The sequence below is a fragment of the Annulohypoxylon truncatum genome (assembly GCF_022578515.1).
Source record: "Annulohypoxylon truncatum strain CBS 140777 unplaced genomic scaffold F4807scaffold_15, whole genome shotgun sequence".
Taxonomy (NCBI): Eukaryota; Fungi; Ascomycota; class Sordariomycetes; order Xylariales; family Hypoxylaceae; genus Annulohypoxylon; species Annulohypoxylon truncatum.
Genome location: NW_025953801.1, coordinates 434,941 through 461,282, shown reverse-complemented (window position 1 = coordinate 461,282; position 26,342 = coordinate 434,941). Strand labels below are relative to the sequence as shown.

At 48.5% G+C, this 26,342-nt stretch overlaps 8 protein-coding genes across 8 annotated transcripts; 3 read left to right on the top strand and 5 right to left on the bottom strand.

Annotated features, from left to right (window-relative positions):
- The first annotated feature begins 162 nt into the window (after positions 1-162).
- On the top strand, positions 163-2,784 carry F4807DRAFT_79315 (uncharacterized protein). Its single transcript, XM_048003497.1, has 2 exons — positions 163-465; positions 528-2,784. The coding sequence occupies exon 2, from the start codon at positions 563-565 to the stop codon at positions 2,477-2,479; it is 1,917 nt and encodes a 638-aa protein (XP_047854467.1). The 5' UTR covers positions 163-465; positions 528-562; the 3' UTR covers positions 2,480-2,784.
- A 272-nt stretch (positions 2,785-3,056) lies between these two features.
- On the bottom strand, positions 3,057-5,029 carry F4807DRAFT_79311 (uncharacterized protein). The gene has a single exon (XM_048003496.1). The coding sequence runs from the start codon at positions 4,428-4,430 to the stop codon at positions 3,219-3,221; it is 1,212 nt and encodes a 403-aa protein (XP_047854466.1). The 5' UTR covers positions 4,431-5,029; the 3' UTR covers positions 3,057-3,218.
- Positions 5,030-5,537: 508 nt separating this feature from the next.
- Positions 5,538-7,202, bottom strand: F4807DRAFT_424990 (uncharacterized protein). Its single transcript, XM_047997929.1, has one exon. The coding sequence runs from the start codon at positions 6,964-6,966 to the stop codon at positions 5,749-5,751; it is 1,218 nt and encodes a 405-aa protein (XP_047854465.1). The 5' UTR covers positions 6,967-7,202; the 3' UTR covers positions 5,538-5,748.
- Positions 7,203-9,248: 2,046 nt separating this feature from the next.
- Positions 9,249-10,723, bottom strand: F4807DRAFT_79302 (uncharacterized protein). The gene is made up of 2 exons (XM_048003495.1): positions 10,433-10,723; positions 9,249-10,358 (listed from the first exon to the last, which is right to left on the bottom strand). Exons 1-2 carry the CDS (start codon positions 10,678-10,680, stop codon positions 9,737-9,739), a joined length of 870 nt encoding a protein of 289 aa, XP_047854464.1. The 5' UTR covers positions 10,681-10,723; the 3' UTR covers positions 9,249-9,736.
- A 2,092-nt stretch (positions 10,724-12,815) lies between these two features.
- On the top strand, positions 12,816-14,503 carry F4807DRAFT_79294 (uncharacterized protein). Its single transcript, XM_048003494.1, has 2 exons — positions 12,816-12,988; positions 13,047-14,503. The coding sequence occupies exon 2, from the start codon at positions 13,053-13,055 to the stop codon at positions 14,331-14,333; it is 1,281 nt and encodes a 426-aa protein (XP_047854463.1). The 5' UTR covers positions 12,816-12,988; positions 13,047-13,052; the 3' UTR covers positions 14,334-14,503.
- On the bottom strand, positions 14,376-16,464 carry F4807DRAFT_424983 (glycerol-3-phosphate dehydrogenase [NAD+]). Its single transcript, XM_047997928.1, has 2 exons — positions 15,870-16,464; positions 14,376-15,811 (listed from the first exon to the last, which is right to left on the bottom strand). Exons 1-2 carry the CDS (start codon positions 16,091-16,093, stop codon positions 14,614-14,616), a joined length of 1,422 nt encoding a protein of 473 aa, XP_047854462.1. The 5' UTR covers positions 16,094-16,464; the 3' UTR covers positions 14,376-14,613.
- A 522-nt stretch (positions 16,465-16,986) lies between these two features.
- On the bottom strand, positions 16,987-18,380 carry F4807DRAFT_78816 (uncharacterized protein). Its single transcript, XM_048003491.1, has one exon. The coding sequence runs from the start codon at positions 18,094-18,096 to the stop codon at positions 17,242-17,244; it is 855 nt and encodes a 284-aa protein (XP_047854461.1). The 5' UTR covers positions 18,097-18,380; the 3' UTR covers positions 16,987-17,241.
- A 3,292-nt stretch (positions 18,381-21,672) lies between these two features.
- On the top strand, positions 21,673-25,157 carry F4807DRAFT_424977 (fungal-specific transcription factor domain-containing protein). The gene is made up of 3 exons (XM_047997927.1): positions 21,673-22,184; positions 22,264-23,703; positions 23,757-25,157. The coding sequence occupies exons 1-3, from the start codon at positions 22,030-22,032 to the stop codon at positions 24,838-24,840; spliced, it is 2,679 nt and encodes an 892-aa protein (XP_047854460.1). The 5' UTR covers positions 21,673-22,029; the 3' UTR covers positions 24,841-25,157.
- Positions 25,158-26,342: the final 1,185 nt, after the last annotated feature.

The window sequence follows — 26,342 nt, the reverse complement described above, 5'->3', positions numbered from 1 at the left end:
AGGTGAAAATCCGCACAGGTGTTAAGAGGAAGTACTCAGCACTAGGGACATTGGCAACACAACATCTGCTTGTGACATCCTCTTTCTCTTATCTCTAACCCTCGAATTTATTCGGTGCCCCTCGAGCCTACCTGCTGTGCTATCTAACATCACCAATCTGTCTGTCGGCTGTGCGATGCCACTACATCAAACCTCGCGATATTTACTCTATCGTCTACGAGTCGGCTCGTGACACCCGCGAGTTCTCCTTGTCTACACTTGGGTGTGTCGCGAATCGGCCTCTGATATCACTCACTCAGGTTCCCTGTTGAGTCGCCTGGAAGTCAGGGACATTCACGAAATTGTCTTGTCTACACATTCCTCCTGAATCACGGTCTTTCGCTATTGCTCCAGAGAAGCCCCACTGGTAAAGATACGATTAGCTTATTATAACCTCATACCTCTCATTTTGAAGCTACGTAGCAGGTAAGCCATTCCGTGCCATGGTCCGACAATATAGTGTAGCTCATCGGTTGACACAATGGCAGAAGCGCGACTAGGAGAATTCAATCTGGCAGCAAAGATGGTCAACGGATTAGAGAGGCTGGAAAGGTTTTTTGGTGGTTCTAGGAAGAGGGATAAAGACAGAGGGTCAAAAAACAGAGAACTTTCGGCTGTGTCTGCCCTTGATGATCAACATTTCCCAGCGCCGTCGTTTATGAATCCGACGTCGATACATATGAAACCTCGAGAGGAACCCAGTACATGGTCTAGAGAAGCTAAAGAGCGCTCTCAGAGCTTACCTGGTCCGCATGGAAATCGGAAAAGACGGTCTTCAATTGGTTCCATCGGTGATATCTTGAATCACCGATACCATCCCAGCGACCCGATACAGCCTTTATCAACACCTACCAGGAATACCAATCGTCCTCTTGGTACTCCGAGGTTATCTCGATTCAGGTTCCCAGAGGCTCTTACCATGGACGAAAAGGGAGTCACAGCCAAAGAACGTACTGCCAAAGGCTCCCAAGAAGAGAGCATATTGGATTGGTATCCTCAGCGCGTATCTTCACTGTTCAATAATCTCGGCTTGGATACCTCTATTGACGACCGTATCGCCAAGTTGTCATCAAACAATGCGGGACCATCAGCTTCTAAGCCACCATCTCCGACCTTGTCTACGCCACCCTCGCCTCGGACGAGGGTAGACATGATTGATATACCACCTACACAGTCCTCCCGGAAACCAAGTAAAGCTTTGGCTGAAAATTTCTCTTTCTCGCCGGGAACTCCGTCACCTTCGCCGATCCCGATCCCAACTCCTGACTCTCCACCTACTTCAGACAGTGAGGAAGAGTGTTCGCGTGCCTCGCACGACCGACTCGTGCCAGCTAAGGCTCTCGCATCGCCTATTCGAATTACACCACAGCCATCGCTTGATTTTAACTCTGGAAATAGTTCGGAATTTTCGCACCCCACCAGGGAATCGTGGGGTACCAGGCCACAAGACCCGGTACCTTTGGCTTGCACCCCATTAGAAGAAAGCACATTCATGATCCGATCGCGATTCGTGCGAAAGACTGGGAGTTTGGATTCCCTATCGACTATTACTAAATATAGACCGATCGATCGCAACCTGAGGGAGCCTACTCTTGATGACTTTTATCGCCTCGAAGACGATGATATTTTGGAGCGCGTACCTACCACACCTAAAGCAGAAGTCGAAGATGACATGCCACCAACACCACCGCCAAAGGATTCGCCCAAAACTCCTATCGGCAGAAGCCGTTCTAGTCGACATAGGCCGATTGCTCCCACAGTTGCGATCAACTCCTCGTCTGGAGAGCTCACTCCGCCTCGTACACCAACGGATTCTCAATTCCTTACTTTGGCTTATTCGCCAACCAACGCTTCTGGTGCATTAGGCGCAATGTGGGCAGCTAGCATTGCCAATGCCTATAATTTTGATTTAGTGTACATTGTTAGTCTCTGGCCGAAAGCAGAGGGAGACGGCTCGGACCCATCACGACGATCGACTTCCACGGATCGTCAACGCAGAGCCCAGGATGGAGATCATGCTGCGGCCCGATGTTCTATTGTCGCCAATCCGAAATCTGAGGTAACTGGTCGGATACTTGCCGCATATGGCTTGAATCAATTTGGGTCGCCGTTTCGGATTCACACACAATTCCATAAAAAGATGCTTGGATTCCAAGGTTGGAAAGAGTACCGCGACGAGCTTGCATCTCCGGGCATGATATCGCGAGGGTGGACCTGCTCTTTCTACAGTGATCATATCACGACAAACCGGAATGAGACTGGCGACACCCACGTAAGACAAGGTGGGATGGCGAATCGAGGAATAGTGTTTGCCGCTTATACTAAAAAGACGACGAAGTCCGCGATTCCTGTGATATCAACGCCGAAACAGACGGCGGTACTCGGGAAGCTATTTTACGATGCACAGACGCTTGTTGACGCTCTAGTCCATGGCACCTAATCTAGTCTCACTATTACAAAGTTCTTACATGAAGATTACATATAAACTAGGGGGCACAAGGAGTTAGCATAGGTCTCACTTTTAGGAGGACAGCATATCATCAGGCATGTACCCGATGAGTTGCGATGAGTTACGACGGCGGTAAAGCATGGCATTCGTTACTATTTGATACCCCCAATCTTGTTCACGGCGGACAGTCTCTTAAACAATATCGTGCCTGTTGGGTTGAAACTTTTCGACGAACGGGTTGTTTCTACAGATGAAATATCTTATAAATTACATTAAATACGAAAACGTCAATACTATGTACCTGATGATATTCAGCGATGCTAGTCCTTGACAATCCTATGTCGTACATGGATCGCATTATCAACAATGTTTCTAACGAGACTCATTTTGTCGTGATGCTTTGATTTCATTTTCTCGTGATAATTGCTGATCAACTTACATAGCAACTTATCCCACTATGCAAGATGCCCCTTATTCTCCCTTTTGAAGGGACGTGCCCGAAGTGGTGCCAAACCCCTCTACTACGTCCCTTTCTTCGAAGATCACTTCAATAAACTCTACCTTCATAGGGTATCAAAAACAGTTAAATTCCTAATATGATGAATTGCGGCGACCCTCCCTAAGCGATTCGTCATAATGCCAAGGGAGCGGCGAACTGGGTATCTCTTGCTATAAACATAACCTCGCCAAAAAGCATTCAGAAAACGGACTACTGCGTACGCACGGCTACCTATCTGGGAATCTCCCCATCGTAAGACATCGCCGCCAGTAACCCGTAGTCCTGGCCCCTCTTGCCCTCCCTGAGCTCGAGAAGCCTCCGCACGACTCGGACCGCCTCCTCCTGCTTCCGCCGTCTCTCCAGCTCCTCCGCGACCCGCCTCTTCTCTTCCTTCCTCTGCTGCCGCGTCTTCTTCTCCTTCTTTTCCTTCTTCTTCTTCTTTTTATTCCTCCCACTTGCCTTCTTATTCCCCCGCGCCTTCTCCGCCCGTGTCTTGCGCATCGTGCGTAACCGGTACCACGTCTCCAGCTGCTCGGCCCCCGCGAGGCGGCGCGCGTACCGCAGCGCGGTGTTTTGTGTGGCGTCGAGCCGCGCGTGCTTCGCGCGCACGAGTTTCGCGACGAGGAGGCGCTGCCACAGGTCCTGGTGCGTCTCGCTGCTCCAGTATTGCTCTTGGCTGCTCGCGCGCCGGCAGGCGAAGTCGGTTTCTTGGAGGAGCTCGGGGAGCTCGCTTATTGGGGGGAGGGGGGGCTGGTCTTTGGGTTTGTGTTGTTGATGTGGTGGTGGTGGTGGTGGTGGTGGCGGCGACGGCTGTTTCTCCTTTTCTGGCGGGTTCTGCGGTTGCGAGTTGGAATTGGACTGAGGTTGGGTTTGGCATTGGACCTGGACTTGGACCGGGGCATAGCTTTGGACTTGGATGTGGACTTGGGCTTGAGATTGAGGTTGAGGTTGAGTGTCATTGCTATAGTAGGTGAGTGTGGTGTTGACGCGTTGGTATTCCGGTCCTTGAATCGGATCCGCCAGCTTTCGCTCAAAGGGCAGCCGGAACATGGTCTGAAGACCAGTCTTTTTCTTCTTGTCGTGGTCTTCAGCGGCCGCGATGCGCGGAGGGTCATCTTTGTGACTGAGGTTAAGCTTCGCCATAGCTTCGTTCATTCCTTGCTTATGAGACGTAGACCCGAAAATGGGGGGCTTGACGGGTATGCAGCTATGATCTGTTGGTATGATGTTGTCGCTACCACGCCGGGTAGGTGGACGTGGAAGTGAATTGGTGCGTGAGTGGTCTTCACGCTGTTGGACTTGGTTCACGTCCAATACTCGGTCCCTGTTCGAGAGTATGGACGCGGATTCGATAGCGATGGTGGTCCTATTTGGACCGATATTCTCCCCCGTCGTTGGACTTGAAGGCGGAGTGCTAGGAACTGCTACGTCAGGTAACGACATGACGTGATAAGACGCTTCATGAAAGAATTCATGAGCTCCAGGAATCGATAACTAGAAACACGGCGCAGCCAGCCGTGGTCTTTTCGGCGCTCACTTTGGACAGCGTTAAATGCCAGGTGAGAAGCGTCTCCTACTTAAAGGCCGTTCGCAAGGATAAAAGAAAGGTAAAAGAAATGTGTGACGATAACCAATGAAAATTACGACTAGGTATTTGCTATTGCTAGGAAAATTTACTCGTGCCTGACCAAAATACAGGATTATGGTACGGATGCAAGTGGCCAAGGCGGCACTGTCTGTTGCTGAGAGGGAGGCGGTTCATGTACTGGGTAGCTGGAGATGTGTCATACTAGTTGATATCCCACTGTGCGGCCACCATTAGCTGGACGACGCGTCTAAGCGTATGAAACTTCATAGTAAGCTCTTTCTAAAAGCTGACGAAGATGTGTAGGCTGCTGCATTTCAATTTACAAGAGTTTTTTAACCACTGACGAATAACGTAAGCGCGTGAGATTGCTGAAAATATCTGGACAAAGTTGGATAGGGGGATAAAATAATTTTATTCAGCTACGTCATTGAAAATATCTATGTTTATCTCATTGACGCGCATGTGTAGGCAATGTAGCTGTATAGCAATAAAACTCAACGCCATGGCGCATATTAAATCCTGCCGTGCCGCTTTAGACTACTGTGCGACTATCCCACGCCTCATGCAAACTACCTAAAGCCGGGGTGGGGTCTTTGGGTTAAGGGAATTATGACTTTTAATCGTCCATAGGTTAATAATTATATATGGTATATAAATGTGATTGTGGAATGCTTTCATCTATTAATATTATTTAATCTGCTATGCATTTGCTTCTTTAATCACCTATCTCGCCACCCGCTTCCACAATTGCGGGCTATTGATAATCAAGTGCTACTAATATACGTCTTACTACCTCGTATGGCGTCCTCTAAAATGATGTGAGAAGGCTAACATCCACGAAGGTTGAGGATCATGTAGTATAAGTAGGCACTAAGCCCCTATTTAGCTATGACAGGACGCAGGTTGATGAATTAGTTTTTACCGCACAGTTCAAACTTTTCTAGGATAGTATGACTTGATAGTAGAAACAATGACATCTTGTGTCTATTAGTGATTACATAGCAATTATAATATAAGTTTGACATCAGATGTATATACGTCAAACTTGGGATATCTTAGGTTAATAATAGTACACGCATACGTTAAACTCATCCCCCTTCCGTGACGCTCCATATTAGATTCCGGTGCCTCTGTCAGGTGGGCATATATACCCCTCCTACCTATCAATTACCATTATCCTTCATCCTCGTGCTTTGAATCGTGATGATCGTGATGATCGTAAGGGTGTCCCAACCTGTCCACAGCTCTGTGCATCTGTGCGGAGGCTGCCGACCTCATCTCCCCTATCGCCGTCTTATGAGTTTCGCTCGCATCCCTGATCGCCTGTCTTCCTGTCTGCTCTATCCGGTCCTTGCTATCCAACACCTCGCGCTTGCTTTGGTCGACGGCCCGTGCCGCCTGTGCGCGGCGCTCCCTGGCTTCTCTGTCTAGATATGCGGCGCTCTCTTCCACCTGACCCTTAGCGGTGTCTCCTATCCCGCGTATATCCTCCTGTACTCCTCTTCCATGCTCGTGTATACGGTCTCTCGCGTGCTGTGCCTTATCTTCAAGGCCAGCGGTTAGGCCGCTGAGTCGGCTGGCTAGGTCGTCGAGGTGCGTAACGTCGACGCCGCCGACCTTCTCGTGACTACCATTCCTAAACCGCATACCACCCGTTATCGAGTTGTAGTTGTCAGGGGTGTTCATTTCGATTTCCTGTTTGGTGTTGTTGTACATTCGGTCGATAGTCGCAACGACCTCGTAGACGTCGAGAGTACAGCCGGTGCGAGAGAAGTCTCGCTCGCGCTGCTCGATGAATTCGCGAATCTTCTTCCATTCGTTGCCATAGTACTTAAGACGTCCGGGTAACCCGCTGCCCTTGAGGAATGTCAGAATCCCCGCGATGATGGTGTTAATGGCACCAAAAGCCGTCACCGCGCCGTGGCTGACTCCCGCTGCTCCCATGGCCGTGATAGATGCCGCGACTACGATCTGTAGAAAGTAGCAGACGTTGATAAGGATCGAAAACACCTTATAACGGTCCTTGGATTTCTGTTCTGAATGTACCACTCGTGCGTATATGCCGATGTTAGCCGCAGGGCGCGTCCCTACAGGGCTCGATTCGCTGTAGCCGAGGTATGGTGAGGTGGTAATCCCCATCATAAGACGGAATAGCCTCAGCCGATCATCTTCGGGGACGAGATAGCTTCGAGGGCTATGGAGGAAAACATTTGAGGCGCCCCCATATGTGGAAGCTATAGTCGTCGAGCCGAAGCCGGCCGCAGAGCCGGCATTTTGAGCACCCTGCTCCTCGTTGATACGACCTCCTTCGACACGGCCTTCTTCGATGCGTCCTTCTTGAGGCTTCCTTCTGAAGATTAACCGCCATAATGCGGCACCGAACGAGGCCATACCGCGTGGCCTTTCGCTGTGCTAAGCTGTGCGAACAGACACTGGCAGATGATGCAGAAGCGGGAACCACGGGCGTTAAAAAGGAACGGAGAGTAGACATATGGAAAAGTCGCTAGCTCATAGGGCATCTTAAGACACTATGCCGATCTACCAAACTATGGGTTATGTGCATGAGTATAGTTCAGCTGGCCTCGAGAAAGCAATATTTCCTGAAATGTATATAAATTGCCCAAGTCAGCATAGATCTACACCATCGGGGGTTTAATATTGCGGAGTTGGCGAATCACAACGCCACGGAGAGTAATATGGGTGTCTGCAAGCTTATGCGCCAAGTGATGAGCATTAGGAAACTAACGAATAGACGCTACACGGGACGTCCCGACATCATAGACGGCCTGACAGCCTAGATGACTACGTAGTACTCTTTGATTTGATATGCATCGTAGATCCGCGATTGTGGTAATTGTCTGCATAACAGAATTTTATTGGGTCGCCGAATACAACGGTTCAGAGGGCCAAAGATGCCCGAGATCCTGGTAGAGCAATATCCGATTTTCAGCTCGCTGACCAGGATCCTGGGAAAATGCGACGATAATTGAAGCTAAATAAAAAAAAAAAAAAAAATGATATATGAAGTCATGTTTGTTTATCGATGTTGAAGCTGTGAAAATCGGCGCCATGCGTATTTCGCTCTCGCCTATGGAAAATTCCACGTGGAATAAGGGGCACACAAACGTTGGCCTATAAACTGCTACCACATAGTGATGCCCAGCTCATTAGGTATCTTAGCAGGCCGAACGGTTGATTGAAGAGAAAATGTCCGAGAGTGAGGTTAGAAGCGGAATAGAATATTCTGGACAAGTCAAGCTCTGCTGCATGTGGCGGCTCAAGTAGGCTTTCATACCAGCAGGCTCTTGGGGGGTTCGAAGGTTCGTAGGCAGAGTTAAATCTCCAAATCTTCAGCAAATCACAGGCGTAGAACGATAGACCCACATTCCTGTTTCGGAATACTATTCGACTTACCCTCCTATCGGGACACGGGACAAGGGAATTACATGGAAGCCGAAGCTCATCTTGCATAGGTCTTAGCGCAATCGCTGTCGAAGCGAGGGGGTTGCGAGCGGAGCTGTCTAATAAGACATTGCCGCCGCAGCCTCATAGGCATCATCGTCTCCACCATAGAGGGGCAGAGAGGGGTGGAGGGGTCGTACGAAAATACGTAAAGAAACTCGTACAGCGTCTTTCTACACGACTAGTGAAAGCATTGGATATCAACCCAAAGTATCGTGCCACTGATCAACGGTGGGTAAAATCCACAGGCAAGCGACAGGTTCATCGACTCGTGTTTAAATATACGGCAAAGATAATGGAGCATTTCGCCGCCGATCTATCTTCCGGGGAGCAGGGTTGACGTCCACGAGTTAAAATGTCTGATTGGATGATTTGATTGGATCAGCTTTTGATTATTTCAATTGCTTCCGGTACTCATCCTACCCTAGCTGGCAACAACTCCCGATTTCTTATATTCCTCAACCCTGCCAGCTCTATAATCAATTACCAGGCTGCACTCCTATGCAGCGGCAACTGAACACGCGTATATTTGGGGGAGGACGTCGGCCGCTACCATGAATACCTCGTAATGACGAGAATATAAAGGTGTCAAGAGCCCAAAGAATGAAGCATATTCATTCCTGAGCAAAACCGGCAGTCTTTGCCCCTGTTCTGTCACGCCGTAACGGAGCTCTTGTCGCGCGCAAACCGTGAACTTTCTTTTGAAAATGTCGAGTAGTGTCATGGTAGAAAACCGCCCATTCTACTAAAGGGCGGCCTAGAAAATTCCGATGAGAGATCTACCTTGTCTTTGGCACTAAACAGAGAACTCAGTGTCCATGTTCTTCAACACTGCCATCTAGGCGCCGGTCACAAGGAATCGCGGCACAAGAGCAGGTATCTGCCAAAGGAACTATGCAAATTGTGCGGTAAACCCCCAAGCGAGGATGGTCTTTTTGCCCATCTCAACCGTCGAGTAAAGGACAGTGCTTGCCGCGAACATCGCAGTAAGGTATCGGGAAATGCTTTGCAAAGCCTTTCGGGGACTCGCAAGTCTCCAATTTATTGTGTTCGGTATATAGTAAGCGATCGGGAGGTGATATTCAAATAACTTCGACACCCCATAAATTGGTGAGCCGAGGGTTATCAGTATGGCTAGTAGTGCTCGATGTATTGAAAAAAAAAATGAACTTCGACGATGCTAGGGCCTATGGAGACTGATAATAAGGTCGGAATGAAACCAAGCACTACCGAAGCTCCTTGAGCGTTGGCTTGGTAATTGTCTCCGTATTGACTGAAAATACATGCTTCGTGGCGATAACAAATCGACAGATTGTTTTTGTCTCTAAGGAACCTTGAGGCGCCTCATAGACGATGCGGTAGTCCCGTAAGGCGAGGTTGCAGATTCAGCGATATGTTGGTCAGAAAGCCGGCATGATCTGAATACCACTTCTCGAATTGGGGGCCCCAAGCTGAGATAGTCCCCGGGAGGGACGACTAATAGTGGTAGGGGAGACTATTGCTATCAAGCTGTGCAGTAACAAGACCCAGTGGAAAGAATGACAAAGAATAGAATACAGTCTTCATACCTACTTAATGGAGATGTTCATATTAGTTCACATTATCTCTGGATTTTCGAAGGAACAGAGGGTAGACGATAGTACCGAAATTTCCAGCTCCCGATTCAATATTCTGAAGAACGCTCTGAATACATGAAATCCTATTGATGACCCATTAACTCTACAGGTTCACGTTCTCCATTTAGCTCAGAATGCCCTTTTTGCTCATCGAGCTCCGCTAGCCGTACGTGCCAGGTTTGGAATTGTCTTGCATCCCAAAATCCTAGCCCACCATGTAACGAAGGGTTTGAGGTGTCCCCCTGGATAGCTTGTCGTTTCCTCTTGCCAATGAGATACGCAGTCACAACTATCCCAATTATGACCAACACGCCTAGACTCACTCCTATTCCGATGCCGGCCTTAGCGCCAGTGCTTAGACTGGTGCTTGTACCAGTATTATCTTTTGTCACTCCTTGTGTTAGGCCACTGCTAACCCGAGAGTTCGTAGTCGTAGTCGACGAAGTAGTGGGCGTGGCCAGTTCGGATACCGTACCTGAGACGGAATCAATATGATACCATCCAGGATCGTTACTGGCCCGCCGTACAATCGCGCCTCCCGCGAAAACAAAGTTCCCTGAAGCGTAGAATTTGGTGACCAAAGAAGACCAAGTTTCCGAGCCGCTGGATATATACTGACTAACAGTGTAAGAGCTGTCGGTTAGCATGAGAGACTCGCAGGCAGCGGGGTCACTCGATACTCGTCCAATGCGACATTGGTAGCTGCTATATTATGGACAACAATTAGTTTGAGCTCCGGGGAACCATTTATTTTGGTATATTTATCGGGAATCACGCACATCGGACAACATGTAGCTGCTGTACCTCCATTTCCCACACCGGCAGTACACGCGTAAGTGTATCCTGATGGACAAATACCCGGGGAGTAATAGTTGTCATCCCAAGGCACAAAGCTAGTCGGAAAGCAAGACGATGAGCTTGGACTAACAGTACCGTATATCAATACTCCGTTATCATTCATATATATGGAATTGCAATTCGCTCCACTAGCCGAATAGACTGTAGTAAGCGGACCTAGGTTGGACATCGGGCCGTAACGAAGGGGACAGCTCAAAGTATGAATATGAAGCTCATGACAACGAGAATGAAAGTGAAGAAGCAAAGGAAAAAGAAAAGGGAGTAAGACGTTTGAGAAGTAATAGGGGAGTTTTACGGCGCAGGTACCTCAGCCTTACTGTAGAGAATTTACACGAAACTAGGCGTCTAATAATGGTCGTCTTACATCTTGTGATAGGCACCGAGTACCTTCATTAATAACATGTTTTACAACTGGGCTGAAGGATCATGGCAATGCAATAGGTCGACATAAGCACTGCGGTCAGGTTCGTTGCCTTGCAGCTGTGGAACTAATGTGTTGACAGAGGTGGTATTTGAAACGCAGGCCCCCAATCTCTCCTAAATACGTCTATAACCCCGAGGCACTAACGGCCCCGACTACGTTCAAACCCTAGTATCGCTTTGGGGTGGAATCGCAGCCCTCGGTATTCACTCCGCTTTAAACCCGATAATCACTTGCCGGCTGAGGCTCCCCCGGATTATCACTCACTCGATAGGCCCCGGGTCACGATATGCAGGGGTACTTTATTGGAATATCGCCGATCCGACCGCCCCTCTTGTCCCGTCGCTTAATTTTGTCCTACAGCCTGCTTGAATTTGATTTCCATAACTGGGAAATATTTGCGAGTTGCATATAATTTAATAGATTTTCTGAAAGTAGGTAATAAAACTTCGTTAAGTATAATAGAATATGCTAACTTGGTAATGCAACAGGTACCTGTTATTAATACCCCTATAACTAAGAAGTCTCTTGCGACAGGAATTACCCTGACGGCATATTAGAGTCCGTCAGTTAAAATCAGATGGACTCTAATTTTAATCGAGGCTGGTCATGTGGATTCTTATTATAGAGTACACTCCCCTATATAAGCTCAAGTACCTTCAAAATATGATGCCTCTAGAGTGGCCTTCGCATCGTGGACCTTGCTGTCGCCCCTTCATAGCGGCGGCATTAAAGAGATTTCCATAATTTCATCTGAGTTGAGACAAGGGCCCTACCGTTGCGATTGAATTTGATCTCTGCCTAGAGGTATCTGAGATTTCAAGGTCGCTCAAGAACATCATGGGTAGATACCATTTGCATAGATCAAACAGACGACGTTGAGCGGGCCGAACAGGTGCCCAGGATGCATCGAATCTATAAACAAGCAAGGTTATCCTACGGCTAGGTCTGGTCATAGATGGTACCACGGACGCTATGATATTGATGCGATACATTGGGGAATAGGTTGAGATGTCAAAGGAAGAGGATTGGATATTCATCCGACCAGGTAGTCTTGAGCCTCGCTTATACGAACATGATTATGATCTAGGACTCAATGATAATCAATGTACAAGAATACGGCGATTGATCTCGAGGCCGTTCTTGGAACTAGTGTGGAGTGAGTCCCCCGTAATGAACGCAGGAGAGGTTAAATGACCATTGCAGTTTTGCAAGAGGTTCTTCTCGCTGGAAGACGTGGTTCCTTCCAATGCGGCAATGAAACCCTCTCATTATCACTATTCCGGCGGGCAATACAACTGCTCATCTGGGGAGAGAGTACTCCACATGACATAGCAGTCCTCCTCGGTTCAGTTTGCGGACTCATTCAGGCAGGGAAACGCGTACCATTCCCGAAGTTTATATCTTATGCCCAGGCCCAACCTCACGATAAGGTCTACGGGATCCTCGGTTTAATGCCGACGACACTAGAAAACTGCATAATACCTAGCTACTCGCTATCGCCGGCAGAGGTTTTCAAAGACCTATTATTGCAATATTTGAGAACCATCATGCAACTAGAACTGCTCCAGATGTCCGTTCCGCCTTTTTTAAGAACGTCAAGACCGGTGAAATCATTGACTCGGACCCAAGATTATTTCCGGAGGCATTGTACGAGTGAGGCGTACGCATAGAAAAGATTAGACTATACCAGTTGGTTGAGTGATGTCTGGCAATGTCCGTCCTCGTGGTTGATTCAAATGAGTAAGATTGAGAAGCTAAGAAGATTCAAGAATAGGGGAATAAGTGGGCCTATTTTTGCGTTTTCTGTTATTTTGCATAAATACATACTACTGTTCTTCTTTGCATAATTGCATTAAAGCAGACTGACGTAAGTCTTTCTCGGAATAGCACCTGAATCCAAATGCTCAGCCCATGAGTAGATCTATCAAAGACTACAAAAAACTTCTTGAATTTGATTTCTATCTGAACCAAATTCCTCATTTACCGAATTTATATGCGTATAGAAGCGTTTGAAATGATTAGGCTTGGTTTAACCGAGTGAGGTATACTTAAGGTTTCTCGAACCCCCATAATTCAAAAGCTCCGTTATAGATAACGAAGATCGTCGCAAGCTTGGAATGATGGAAAGTCAACCCGACGACATAGAGGAGGGGCGAACGGGGCACGAGCGAATCGATAAACTTCAGCAAGCTTACACTTTAATCCGACTTATCCGCAACTCAATTCAGCCTCACTATCGTCCCTCTTCGAACAACCCGAACATCCCTAGAACTCCTCTAAACCGTCTCGCACTGGCGTCCCCCGATTCCCCTGGTACAACATCCGACTCGACCGTCCTATATCTAGCGTACGGCGCGAACCTCTCCCAAGCCGCCCTCGACCGGCACGACGTCAAACCGATAAGCCAAATCAACGTATCCGCGCCAGCTTTCGACCTCGCCTTCGACTTACCGGGCCTTCCTTACTGGGAACCGTGCTTCTCCAACCTCACCCCGCGCAAGATCCCCAAGCCACCTATTCCGGGCGAACCTCCCATTCCACCATTCGATCCACCAAAACCTCCGTTTGACCCGCCGAGCCTACGATCAGCGAAATGTCCGGAATCGTTATTCCCGTCGCTTCCGCCAGGCGTCCCCTCGTGGAATAAGGGTCTATACGGCGTGGTCTACGAGCTAACGCGCGATGACTACCGCAAAATAGTCAGGGCGGAGGGCGGCGGGTCCGCGTACCAAGACATCCTGACACCGGTCCTCGCGCTACCACCACCCCTCGGCATCCCCGAGAAGCCTCCAATACCGGAGCTGCCGAAACCGTTCATAGCGCACACGCTCTATGCGCCGCGGCTGCCTTCCCTCAAACCTCCCGGCGACGGCGACGGTAGCGATAGCCTTAATAACAACGATGACGATGACGATCCGAGAGATAAGAAGTGGTGGCAGAAGCTTCTCTTACCCGTCCACCGCCCCGACGGCTACGCACAGCCGAGTGCGCGTTACTTACAATTGATCCGCGACGGGGCGCACGAGCACTATCTCCCGGACGACTACCAGCTCTACCTTGCGAAACTACAATCCTACAAGATCACGACATGTCGGCAAGAGGTGGGGCGCTGGCTGTTCCTATTAATATTCCTGCCGCTCTTCGTATTGATAAAACTTCTCGGCTATTTCTTAGCCGATAAAAAGAACGGCAAAGTTCCGATATGGCTGGGTGCTACATCCGCCGTCTTGGCGAATCTGCTATGGAAAATGTACGATATGATTTTTAAGCCATTATTCGGGGACGGGGAGCGGACGATAGAGGATGACTCCGAATCCAGGAGAATAAGAAATCTAGATTTGAGAAGAGACACTTCTAGATGGGGTAGCGAGAAAAATGCGTTACTTGGAGATTGGTAGCATGACGACGTACTGTGATGGTAGCTATCAATATACGATGAATGAATTTAAAAAGATCTCTTTGTTTCTGATCCGGGATATCATGCTATAAGACCCCGTCTAGCCTATTGTCTACCTACCGCAGCCGATCATAAATAATGCACCATTGAAACCGATTGATCGTTATCATTTCAAAACTACCATCCTCATTACTCCTATACTGCCTTCCAAATTCCCCGTTCTATTACCACCCGCCGGGTTAGAGTAACCTTAATGAACCTGCCAAACCAAGTACCTAGACCTAAGTCCTCGCGACGAGGTCCGGGATATCGTCGACCGTATTCCGACCCTCAAGAATATCATGAACGGCCGTGAACAAGGGGTACTCCTGCTCGAGGCCCCGCCTCCTCAGAAAAGAGTTGACCTCAGCAGCGGTGCTAGTGCCCTGCAGCTTCTGGCCATTGAGCTCGGCTTGCTCGACCTCCTGGACGGAGATGCCCTTCTCGACGGCCTTGCGGGCGCAGCGGAAGTTGCGGCCGCCGCTGCAGCTCGTGATGAGGTCGGCCACGCCGGCGCTCTCCTCGGTGAAGGTGCCGGTGGAGATGGTCTCGCCGAAGAACTCGTGGCCGAACTTGACCATCTCGAGCAGGCCGACGCGCATGATGGCCGCCTTCGCGTTGTCGCCCCACCCGCGGCCGTCGACGAAGCCGGCCGCCAGCGCGACGATGTTCTTCAGCGCGCCGCCGAGCGACACGCCCGCCACGTCCGACACCATGCGCACGTGGAAGTAGGGCCGGTGGAAGAGCGTCTTGAAGGTCTCGTGGTCCAGCGGCGGGTACTCGGGCGGCACGGGCGTGAGCTTCGTCTTGCTGATGCGGCCGCGCACGTCGCGGTGCTGGGTCTGGTCCAGGGGCGTGACGCTGAGCTCGGAGGCGCGCGGGGAGCCGCGGTTGTTGGGCGTCGCGGACCGGGGGGTCGGGTTGCGCGACGGGTTGCGCGAGCTGTCCATGGGCGGCGGGTCGTAGGCCACTGTCGTCTCGGACCACTTCTCGGCGGCGATCTCGGAGGCGATGTTGGCGCCGGACAGCGCGCCGCAGTAGATGCCGAGCCCCTCGCCGATCCACTCGGAGAAGAGGGAGACGCCGTCGTCGGTGACGTTGACGCCCTTGATGCAGGAGATGCCGCGGGCGAAGGGCACGATCTTGCCCTTGAGCTGGCCGCAGATGCGGTGGATGAACTGGTGGGGCAGGTTGAAGATCAGGATGGAGGAGTCGGCGACGGCGTCTTCGAGGGACGGGTTGGCGACTATGTTGGCGGGGAGTTTGATGCCGGGCAGGTACTTGACGTTCTCGTGGTGCTTGTTGATGATGGTGGTGAGCTTCTCTGGCTTTCCCTCGTACGTTACCTCCTCCTCGTACACCCACATCTGAACGTCCTCTTCGAAGAGTTCCGGGTGCTCCTTGGTGTTCTCTGCGATGATTTTGGAGATCGTCGAACCCCTGGGTTTATGTCGTCATTAGCGTCCCGAGCTTGGAGGGGCATGAGAGACGTGCTTACCAGTTACCGGAACCAATTACGGTCACCTTGTGCTTTTTGGTGCCGTTGGCACTCAAGAGTCCCGGAGCCATGGTGGAGAATGGGGAAAACTGGGAGCGAAACTGGAACTGGAAGGATGGTGTAGTGAAATAGAATAACCTTGACGGTTTCTGTGAAACTTTGGCGTCGGCGGGGAATCTGAATATGGCAGCAACTGGGTATCTCAACCGACAGAATATTTTCATGTAGCAAGGACGCAGATCGGCTTTTAAATACTTATCGACAATGTCTCTTACAGGTTCATGTGACAGCGAGGAAGAATAATATTCGCATAGGTCGAATCAGATAGACCGAGGCGCCTGAGGGGAGCAAAATCCGTGGCACCTGCCGGGGACCAGTGACGCATTAGAGGCTCACCGCCTTCCCTTTTTGGACATCAAGACCCATTGCTAAGCCTGGAACGGTTAGACTGTTTCCAGCCAACTGGGTCAACAATTATTAAAGTTGCACTAAATACAAGTAAAAACTTGGACAGAAGTATGTAATTGGGGACTTGGATGATGTATCGGAGGCAGAAAATTGATCTAATTTCCAAATATTGACGTCGAGGTTGCTGAAGAAACCGAGTTAATATACATCTAATATTCTGTCAGTTTTCAACTTTTGGTATAGATGAGCCAGATGGTAAGGCGAGCGCCCCGTTCCGTTCCGAAAATAAAAGCCTCGGCAGCGCCACTTTAAAGAAACAAACCGAGGACTCAGATAATAAATTAGGCTCGTCATGCTTGAGCACCGTGACGGGAAATCTCACATATGCAACATCTAAAACACTTCAATCTGTCTACTTTTCAAAAACATCCGCGAATTCCACAGATCATGTTTGATTTATACGTACTATAGTATATCGCAGGTGACAAGTACGCTATGTTTACTTGAACTAAGGATATTTATTCGATGGCTGCGTTATGAGTGGAACACTATTCTATGCGGACGTGAGAACGCGTGGGGCAGATCTTGGCATGGAATAATCGACTGTAAGCTTAATTTTTCCCTAGAGCCAAAGAAGATGGTCGTTTGTTTAAAGCCGGCAAAAGTTTAAATACCTACCAATAACCGTCCTAATAATTTCTAGCATCCCCTATTTTACCATCGTCATGCTAATAAGTTATTTTTACCACTATAACATTATCAGGTATCAGTCCATTTAACGCTCAACTTCAGGGAGTATCTACGCCTCCAAAGCTTTTCATTGTGGCACCTATCACCATTGTTCGTACAGTTTTTTTATAGAAAAGAAAATCTTATAACTCAAGTAAGATTAACATAGTCCACGATAGCAATAGCCTTGCTTCCCCTATTCCGCAGATGTTATGTTTTCCGCTCATATTCCTATTCATGTCGCAAACGCGCCACTTTCGATATCTTTCTGAGCTTGTAGAGTCAGGTTAACAATTTCAACCACCATGTGTCTCCTTTCTTGGTCGAGATTATCATCGCTAACTCCATCCTGGTACCAAACCGTAGAGTACACCTCGAAGCCATCAAACGATTGCCCGTAGTCCTTTCCACTAACCGGGCGAACAGAAATATGCAGCACGCCGAACCTAGTCCCGTCGCGCAAGTCCTTGTCGCCGGCTTGCTGGATGGGAAACTCTGGTAGTGGCCGCAGGAAGGGGTCCTTGTTACGGTCTGGCGTGCCGAAGTTGGGGATGGTGAAGTTCGTCGTCACACCACCCCATCCCTCAAGGATCTTTGAAGAAAGTTCGCTTCCGTTCACGACAGTTTCCTTCACGTAGTGCTCAGGTTCGGCCGCCAGGTTGGCCTTATCCGCATTCGCAGACGCGTACCAGGTAGCAAATTGCACATACGTCACATTAGGTAGGAAAGCGACGCCCCGCGCGTCGGCAGATACCCACGTATTGTTGTGAGACCTGTTGATTGCTTCCTCCCAGAACTCGTCGGCGTCCGCCATATCTGGCTCTAACAGTTTCTTAAGCTTCTCAGAGCCAAGACTCTGTTTGAGCTTAAGCACTGCCGTGACGTTGTCCGGTGGCAGGTCGGGAAGATGCTCGGAGCCTAGGCGCTTCATGAGCAAGGCAAGGGCAGTATTGGCAGCGTCGTGTTCATATTGACTCTTTGGCAGATCAACGTTTGGGCCACTCAAAAAGTATTTGTAGCCATTGATGGTTTCATTTAAGGCCGTTGCCCCGAGGGCGAAGGTGGAGAGAAAGAAGATCTTCTTAAACATGATGTCTCGAAAATAACTGCGAGAACTGGTTCAACTTGTCGCGATGGGCGGTTGAATGAACCAGATTGAGAGTTATTCGTGGCTGGTTTAAATACCTTTGGTTAAGACACTCCCTCTTGTATTTGCACGTGCCATCAGCCGTGCCGGAGGATGCCAGAGTCACTCTGAATTACACATCGTGACATCGAACCACTTCCTTGGATAATGCCATGTCCATGTCAGTGGTAACTAGGAGTAAGAATATGGCACAGCTCAAGAAAGCCTCTTTGCTTTTGGTGTATCATTTACGTGATCATGTACCCACCTTAGCAAACCCCCCGTATATCGACGAATCGCCAGCCAACAGCAGGATCGTACGGGATTCGCACGTAACCGAACTGTTACCAGATCTTGTTTCTATATTCTAGACACCTGATTATCCCGCCAAGTAGTAATAACAACTGCGTTTAAGCTTTAATAACTAATTAATTCTTGGATAGAATCAGTTTCATTTCAACGCCTTTTCAAGGTTTATCTACACCGAAGTCATTTTTGACCCCCTGTCATACGCCGAACCAACCACCAAGCTCTATAAATACGGAAAATCGCATTTCACATCTCCAACAAGAGTGAGTTCACCTCGCGGAATGGCGGGGATCATAACACTGAGTGTTTGCTTCGCCGCTTCAATCGCTTGAGTATTATCTCCTTCCCCTTCAAGCCACCATTCCGGACGTGCTTGATGTGAAACGCACTTGAACACTCTTATACTAATGCGTAAAGCCCTTACGTCGCGATAGTGAAGGCGTTTCCCGAAGGAAAGAAAAAAAAACATCTGAAAGTTGAAAAATGTTCGAGGTCCTAGTCATTAAGGCGAATCCTTTGGCTGACTGTGTAAAACTTTCTCATGCCAGTGTACTTGAATAGGTTGGAATTGGTCATTAAACAGGGCCGTGTAACGAAGTGTGCGATAGATTCTCAAGCACTGCATGTTGATTACTTCCGCGTACGAATCGAATTTGAAGTCGACCCAACCTGAAGTCGAACGTTTGTTCAAGCTATATGCGACATATGAACGCTGAGAAAATTAGTCATAATGCCAAATATCGTGACCAGGTAGGTATGAAAGGTATGGTGAGTAATGAAATTCCGACGTCAACCCTCACACCATTTATGATACATCCACTTTCATGTTCATAACGTTTTCGTCACAATTCTTACCTGCTACCGCCCAGTTGTCTAAGGCTCAAGGAGGATGGATAGCCCGCTGGGATATCCTAGCGTCAGTGCATGAATCTGTAGATCGATCTCTAAGAGGCTCCCTTCCTAACTCTTGTTGCGAAAATCAAGAAATAGATGACAATAAAAGGTAGCAAGGTTGAGGCATGGATGACTTCGAACAATGTTAGGAGCTGCCTCTCTTTTCGTAGTTGAAATGTCTTTCCCAAAGTTAGCCGCTTCTCGGAGAATTAAGCCGGTCATAGGAGAAAACCTCTTAGGTAGCTCAATTTCGCGCGGCCTTGATCGATCTGATATTTTGAGCTAGTTATTCATGACGGTAGCCTGATCCCCGATATTAATGTCCGAGAATCTCATGCCGGGGAGGACACCCTAAAGTTCTCTCTCACACATGGTAGGTGGATCTTTTGGCCTGGCTGCATATACGGCGTCAAGAACTCTTTTTCCCGGGCCCGGAACTGTGGTCTGTATCTGTTTCAAGGATCCCCTGACGAGGACTAGCGGCTTGCGGAGTCCTTTCACCGGTACGTTCCGTATTAATTCTCGGAGCTCGTCGTCGAGTGCTAACTTCTGAATAATACGACGTCGAGTAAACTATGAGTGTTGTGTGGTACTCGTCACATGAATGTGTTATTAGTAGCTCATTAGACTCGTTGTTAGGCGGTTTAAAGCAAATTCGCGCATCCTACTTCCCCTTACCTTGTCCCCTCTCAGCTGTCGAACTCGGTATCAGACTACAACCCGACCTTCTCTTCTTGCACAAAAAAAAACATACTTTTCATTCCACAAGTATCTAATCTGAAACCCCCTCGGTATCAAGGTAATAAAGGACCATTCGCACTCATGGAAGCCATCGTTTTTCAGGCTGTAAAAGACACTGCCGCCTTATGAAAGATATCGGTGTCTTGGAATCTAAACGAGCCTCACGTTCGGATCCACTACACCTTTGGCGGTTCAACCTCTTCTTGGATTGTCAGGTTCCCAGCTACAGAATGATGTCATGGTAGTACGACCAGTGTTGACAATACCAACATTACCCTCTACACCTGGAACATCGACTTCATGTTACCCTTTGCCGAGCCTGTATGAAACCGGCTTTGGCCTACCTTGGCGACTTGAAAATCCCCTAACACCTACTATCCACTGCCCTCGTAATATTTCTCCAGGAATGCGCGCCGTCTGATCTTACCACATCGCTGCCACACCCTGAGTCCGTAGGCGCTTCCATCTCACTAATGTAGATCCCAGCAGCTGAGCCATTACACACTATGGTACCACCGTTGTCGACTCTTATCTGCCTATTGGATCGCCGTGAGAAGAATGGACCATGGTCTCGAACTGAATAGGTATATGAAGATAAAGTAACGGAGTTGCCACCCCATAAACTGACGTCTGAGTGATGTTGTACAAGAGGATGACTAAGATGAGTGGCTAGATGATGTTTCAAGAAGTCGTTGAGGCCATGAATAAGGTAGACCAGATATGAATTAGTTATGAAATCAAGGCATCCTAGACCTGGTCTCACTGTAATCCACGTGTATTAGAGGAAATCAATCGCATTGTAAGTATAGCATACTATTACGGATGAAGTTGCAAATGTACCTCATCCAACCAAGTCGTATGCGATGTTGTTCGAACAATCCAGACCATCTTCATGTCAAATCATTGTGAAAGAAGGATGCTAAGCTTCTGACAACTTTCTGGGAGGATACTGAAGCAGAACTTCAGCTACGTCGAACTCAGGTAGGCGGCTTACTGAGACTGTTGCATATTGAGTCAGCATGGTCACGTTCATAAAAGAAAACAGGAAAATCTCAGCGACGAACCATTTATGTCAGACCCGAAGCTTGTCTTAACAGAATATTGATCTGTCAGTGTCTACTAGGTGCTGACAAGATTTCATGTGCCCTTGGCTCAGATGAGGGTTGTCGTTGTAGACACGTACCTAGGTATTTTGTATTAATAATGTAGAAAAAGGGGCCAGTAACTCCATTACGTAATTGAGCTTATTAGATAATCAAAAGAGCTGAGGCCCATTTTATTCCAAGCCGCTATCTTTTCCCGGTTCCCCGGACAGCCCCGGATTATTATATTTGTCATTACCTAGTTGTTGATCTCTTGCAACCATCACTAAAAGACTTCAGTCAAGTTGCACCGCAGCTGGTAGTAGTGAAATCTTCTTTGCCATAGAAATGACCTCATAATCATAGCGATTTTAACTTGTTATCTTAACAGCTGAGGGTTGAGTTATAGAGTCGAGTTTGGCATGCCAAGTCCTTTTGGAACCAATAGACGCTAAGCCATTATCATGATGACTTACCTACTACCAGGTATCTAAGTACCTAACCACCAAGTACAACTCGAAAACCACATGTTCATGAAAAACCTCTCTTTATACCTACACACACAGAAACACATGTTAGTCTTCGAATCTTGATAGTGTTGGAGTCTCTTACCAACACCGAGATCGATAACAACTTCATGGTTCATTGGTCAATCTCTCATCGACCCAAACTGCCGGATAGCTTGCGCCACTTCGCCGCCCATCCCCGGGAAATATTATCGCTATCATATCCATGTCCATCATTTCCTAGCTTGCATATGCCCTGAAAAAGTCCACTCTTTCTATTACGTTTCTCCTCTCTCTATCAACATCCAAATCTTTGTAAACCCCGTTTCACATAATCTAATCTACGGCCGTGAAACAAGATTAGTATGGACGGTCCCGATCTATCGGGTTTAAGACCACAGACCTCGTTGACTTCTGGTCTTCCCTTTCCAGATTCCACTCCTCCCCAGACTGCCCAGACTAAGAAGAAGTCGAGGAGGGGCGCGAACCCGTCCATCCAAAAACGTCGATGCGTCAGCACGTACGTCTTACCTTTAACACTTAACTCAAAACCCACCATACTTGCACATTTACAGTAGTCCATATTGACCGTATATTAGCGCCTGTATAGCATGCCGACGGCGGAAATCGAAATGCGATGGCGCCCTCCCAAGTTGCGCCGCTTGCGCGAGTGTCTACGGCACCGAGTGCATTTACGACCCTAACTCGGATCATCGTCGCAAAGGAGTATACAGAGAGAAGGTCGATAGCATGAAGGCCCAGAATTCGACCCTCCAAATTTTGATCGAAGCCATACTTAACGCAGAGGAAGACGACGTCCCCGAGATAGTTAAGAAAATACGGACCTGTGACAGCTTGGATGCCGTAGCCGAATCGATACTCAAACAAGAGGATTTCGGTGGTGGGCGAGCAGTGGAAGAAGAGGAAGAGTTAGAAAATGATTATACCACAGAAATGCCTATCGAAGGCGAGAGAGATCTCGCCCGCAAAATGGGAGAACTAAGGGTAGAGAACGGATCGACACGCTTCATCGGCGGTACGTCCCATCTAATACACTGGGATATACACGGCACGCCCAATCCGGAATATGAATATCGTAATGCCAATGCGGCTGATGTCGACCCTATCACCAGTTGGTCCGATGTCACTAAAGATCCAGAAGTCGTCAAACATCTCCTCAGCATGTACTTCAATTGGCATTATCCGTACTTCACAACGCTCTCACGATCGCTGTTCTACCGCGACTTTTTGAAAGGAAGGTCGAATATCTCGCCCAACAAGACGGCTTATTGCTCGCCGCTGTTAATTAATGCCATGCTTGCTTTGGGCTGTCATTTCACGGACGCGGCCTGTGCCTACGCGACCGCCGGGGATAGCTGGACTAAGGGAGACCATTTCTTTGCGGAGGCTAAAAGGCTGATCGTTGATCATGACGAGTATGAAAAGCCTCGTTTGACAACGGTTCAAGCTCTGGCTCTGATGTCCGTCAGGGAAGCAGGCTGTGGCCGAGAAGCTAAGGGATGGGTCTATAGCGGTATGAGTTTCAGAATGGCGCAGGATTTGGGCCTCAACTTAGATATCGGAGGCCTCAAGAGCGACAACGAGAACCTAGACGAGGGAGAGATCGACGCGCGAAGAGTCACCTTTTGGGGGTGTTTCTTGTTCGACAAATGCTGGTCGAATTATCTAGGCCGACTTCCACAACTGCCAAAAAATTCCTACAGCGTACCCAAATATGACGTTTTCCCGGACGAAGACGCCGAACCCTGGTGTCCGTACACAGATACCGGTTTCGACGAGCCAGCGAAACAGCCGTCGCGAACACGCACGATTGGTCTACAGCTATCTAAGCTCTGCGAAATCAGTAGCGACCTTCTATTGTTCTTCTACCACCCTAACCACATAGGACGATCAAGCGGCAAGTCAGTCGAGCTAAAGAAACTTAGCGAACTACACCGGCGGCTCGAGGACTGGCGCAAAGAATTGCCTCAGGAGCTCGAACCTAAGGAGGGTCAGCTGCCCAATGTAATACTGATGCAGTAAGCCAACCTCTATAACTACAACACTCGGAGTATAGATTGACCAATCATAGCATGTTCTTCCATCTCCAATATATCCACCTGTTCCGACCCTTTCTCAAATACTCTCCCGCCACATCCCCTTTACCACAACATGTATCTCCGCGGAGAATATGTACCGCAAATGCAGGTGCTATCTCCAAGCTGATGCGTTTATATAAGAAACTTTACAACTTACGCCAAATATGTAACATCGCAGTGTATATGTTACATTCGGCCTGTACTATTCACATACTCAACCTTCCCGAGAAGACCGCGAGGAGAGATATCATCCATGGCGTAAAGCACCTCGAAGAGATCGCCGAGGATTGGCTTTGCGGACGCCGAACCCTCAGCATAATCAGCGTTCTTGCCCGTAAATGGAACGTCGAACTTCCCGAAGAAGCTTCGCATGTTTTGCACCGTACGGATGAAAAATGGGGTACTTTCAAGACCTCCGATGTCCCTTCGCCGCGATCGCATCTGGCGATGTCACCCTCATCCACGGCCACTCACACCACATCGCCAAAGGCCGAACCTAGCCCCGCGGCTCATCCTACGCCACCGGCTTCGGCTCCGTCTCCAAATGTCGGTTTAGGACCAGGTGTATCATCGGAGATCATGAATAACTTAACATCAACACCCGCCAACTTCCAACCCGATCCACAACTACAGCAACACGTAATCGATAATGTTTCCATCATGGGCAATTCAGTACCCTTGGATACTGATGGACTAGATAATCCGTCTTGGCAACCACCTCCAACCACGCAGCCCGTTCCCAACTATCCGCAGACTTTCCCTTCAGTTCCAAGCAGTGCTAGGCCTAACCAAGCATCACAAGGAATGAGGCGAGCTCAGCACCCCAACTCTATCTACGCAGTAGATGGACAGGACTGGTACCTCAAAGACGGTGTAAGCTGGCAGTCCGGTTTCGATACGTGGAACATGGGGAGTGGTCCTTCCGCATCCAACGTGTCCGATCCATCTATGTTCATATTCGCGTCAAACTCCCCGGCTAATAACTCCGGGCGGTCTCTGACTCCCATGGAATTCAACTTCGAAAATCTGAACAACCTCTCTTCCATAGAGGGCTGGGATCTTACGAACTTGGAATAGTGAAGAGTTGGACGACTTTTTGGTCAGCGGTAACCGAAGATTGGCATATGTACCTGTACCATAGAGGTCTGAGACCTGGTAATGGTTATCTCAAGTGTATACCTAGGTAGTCTTGGGTATTAGACGGTTGCTTGGATTAGCGTGTTATAGTCTGCTATATCTTGGAGTTGTGTAGTGGATTCGGTCTAAAAGGGGTGAGTAATAGATTTTCGAGGGTCTTATGACGACACGCTGTATATAATGTCTTAGTGCCTCTTACCCCAGTCTTGCTTCACCTCTTGGATATGATGATGAACAACTAATGGCAGGTCAGAACAATTTAATGAATTAATAAATCCATCTGATTGATAATATTCTGTCATGTGTATCGGCTCTTGAAATTTACGAGGTTCAATCTACACATCATCTGGCGATAGCCCCTATTCTCATACTTTGGTAGTCATCATTATCTAGCCCATATTTTAATGAACAAAAAAAATAGTAGTATGCTAGACGTACTTCTCACTACTTGGGCGTTCAATGTCGCCAAACTTTGATGCGTAATCCATCATCTGTGATAGGAAGCGATACCAAGGAACCAAGAAGCCTAAGAAATGCACTAGAAAAACCAAGCCGATTCAAAAGATCCACCCCCGTATTTTCCGTCGTCGATCGGAAGATGGGTCTTGGTGGACCCCTCGATACCCGTATGGAGGAGAAAAGCTTTTCTCGACGTGCTCGGACTGCCTGGACGAATTATTGAGACTTAGTTCTACTGATGAATTTGGCGATCTACTATGTAGAAGACTTCGGTAGTAGGACGACCTCGATAACGTAAGCTGCTCAATGGAATAAGTATCGTCCGCTTATGTGCCATTACGAACTGATACCGTTGCGGATCTAGGTGGCGATGGAAAGATACTTCATTACGATATTCCGCTGATAGTCTCAATGCTCTCGGGCAGCGATGAACAACGAGGTAAACTCGGAATGGAGGAAACTCTATGGCACATAATCGGCTTGGTCATGCAGATCTGGCGTGTTGATCGTTCGAGCAGAAAATAGGGGTTGTTATACAAGTCACATGTAGGGTAGCAAGTTGGATAGGGGTAGGTATGATGAAGTAAATAAACCGAGTTGATTAACGGTTTATATGCGATTCTCGTAACCTGATGTTGGAGCTTAGTTAGTCGATTATTGTTGATTCAACTTTAGATGAGTGATAGCACTAATAGGCTACGTGTATTGGTGTTTAGAGGTGATCTAAGCGTCATAATAAGAGACGAAATGGAATCCGGTGCTCACATGACCACAAACGTCAGTCTCCTCGAGCAGGGGAGGGAGCTGCTCCATTGCCGCCCTCGCTTATGTATACAACCTCGGTAAGATACCGTCCCCGCTGGCACGTCGTCGAGGCAGTCAGGCTTTGCTGGCGAACGTTATCCGATGACATGAAGACGGCATGGCCGGTGCTTTTCTTTAGGTACAGGATCTGGGTGACTCCGAGTAGACCAAATAAGGGC

What these genes read in the sequence shown, in the direction of transcription:
- F4807DRAFT_79315 (XM_048003497.1), top strand. Translation starts at nt 563, where the DNA reads ATGGTCAACGGATTAGAGAGGCTGGAAAGGTTTTTTGGTGGTTCTAGG.
- F4807DRAFT_79311 (XM_048003496.1), bottom strand. Translation starts at nt 4,430, where the DNA reads ATGTCGTTACCTGACGTAGCAGTTCCTAGCACTCCGCCTTCAAGTCCA.
- F4807DRAFT_424990 (XM_047997929.1), bottom strand. Translation starts at nt 6,966, where the DNA reads ATGGCCTCGTTCGGTGCCGCATTATGGCGGTTAATCTTCAGAAGGAAG.
- F4807DRAFT_79302 (XM_048003495.1), bottom strand. Translation starts at nt 10,680, where the DNA reads ATGTCCAACCTAGGTCCGCTTACTACAGTCTATTCGGCTAGTGGAGCG. An exon ending in GCAGCTACATGTTGTCCGAT is followed by an intron (nt 10,359 to 10,432) that starts GTGCGTGATTCC and finishes TCCATAATATAG; the next exon opens with CAGCTACCAATGTCGCATTG.
- F4807DRAFT_79294 (XM_048003494.1), top strand. Translation starts at nt 13,053, where the DNA reads ATGATGGAAAGTCAACCCGACGACATAGAGGAGGGGCGAACGGGGCAC.
- F4807DRAFT_424983 (XM_047997928.1), bottom strand. Translation starts at nt 16,093, where the DNA reads ATGAAAATATTCTGTCGGTTGAGATACCCAGTTGCTGCCATATTCAGA. An exon ending in GTAATTGGTTCCGGTAACTG is followed by an intron (nt 15,812 to 15,869) that starts GTAAGCACGTCT and finishes ACATAAACCCAG; the next exon opens with GGGTTCGACGATCTCCAAAA.
- F4807DRAFT_78816 (XM_048003491.1), bottom strand. Translation starts at nt 18,096, where the DNA reads ATGTTTAAGAAGATCTTCTTTCTCTCCACCTTCGCCCTCGGGGCAACG.
- F4807DRAFT_424977 (XM_047997927.1), top strand. Translation starts at nt 22,030, where the DNA reads ATGGACGGTCCCGATCTATCGGGTTTAAGACCACAGACCTCGTTGACT. An exon ending in AAACGTCGATGCGTCAGCAC is followed by an intron (nt 22,185 to 22,263) that starts GTACGTCTTACC and finishes ACCGTATATTAG; the next exon opens with CGCCTGTATAGCATGCCGAC. An exon ending in CCCAATGTAATACTGATGCA is followed by an intron (nt 23,704 to 23,756) that starts GTAAGCCAACCT and finishes GACCAATCATAG; the next exon opens with CATGTTCTTCCATCTCCAAT.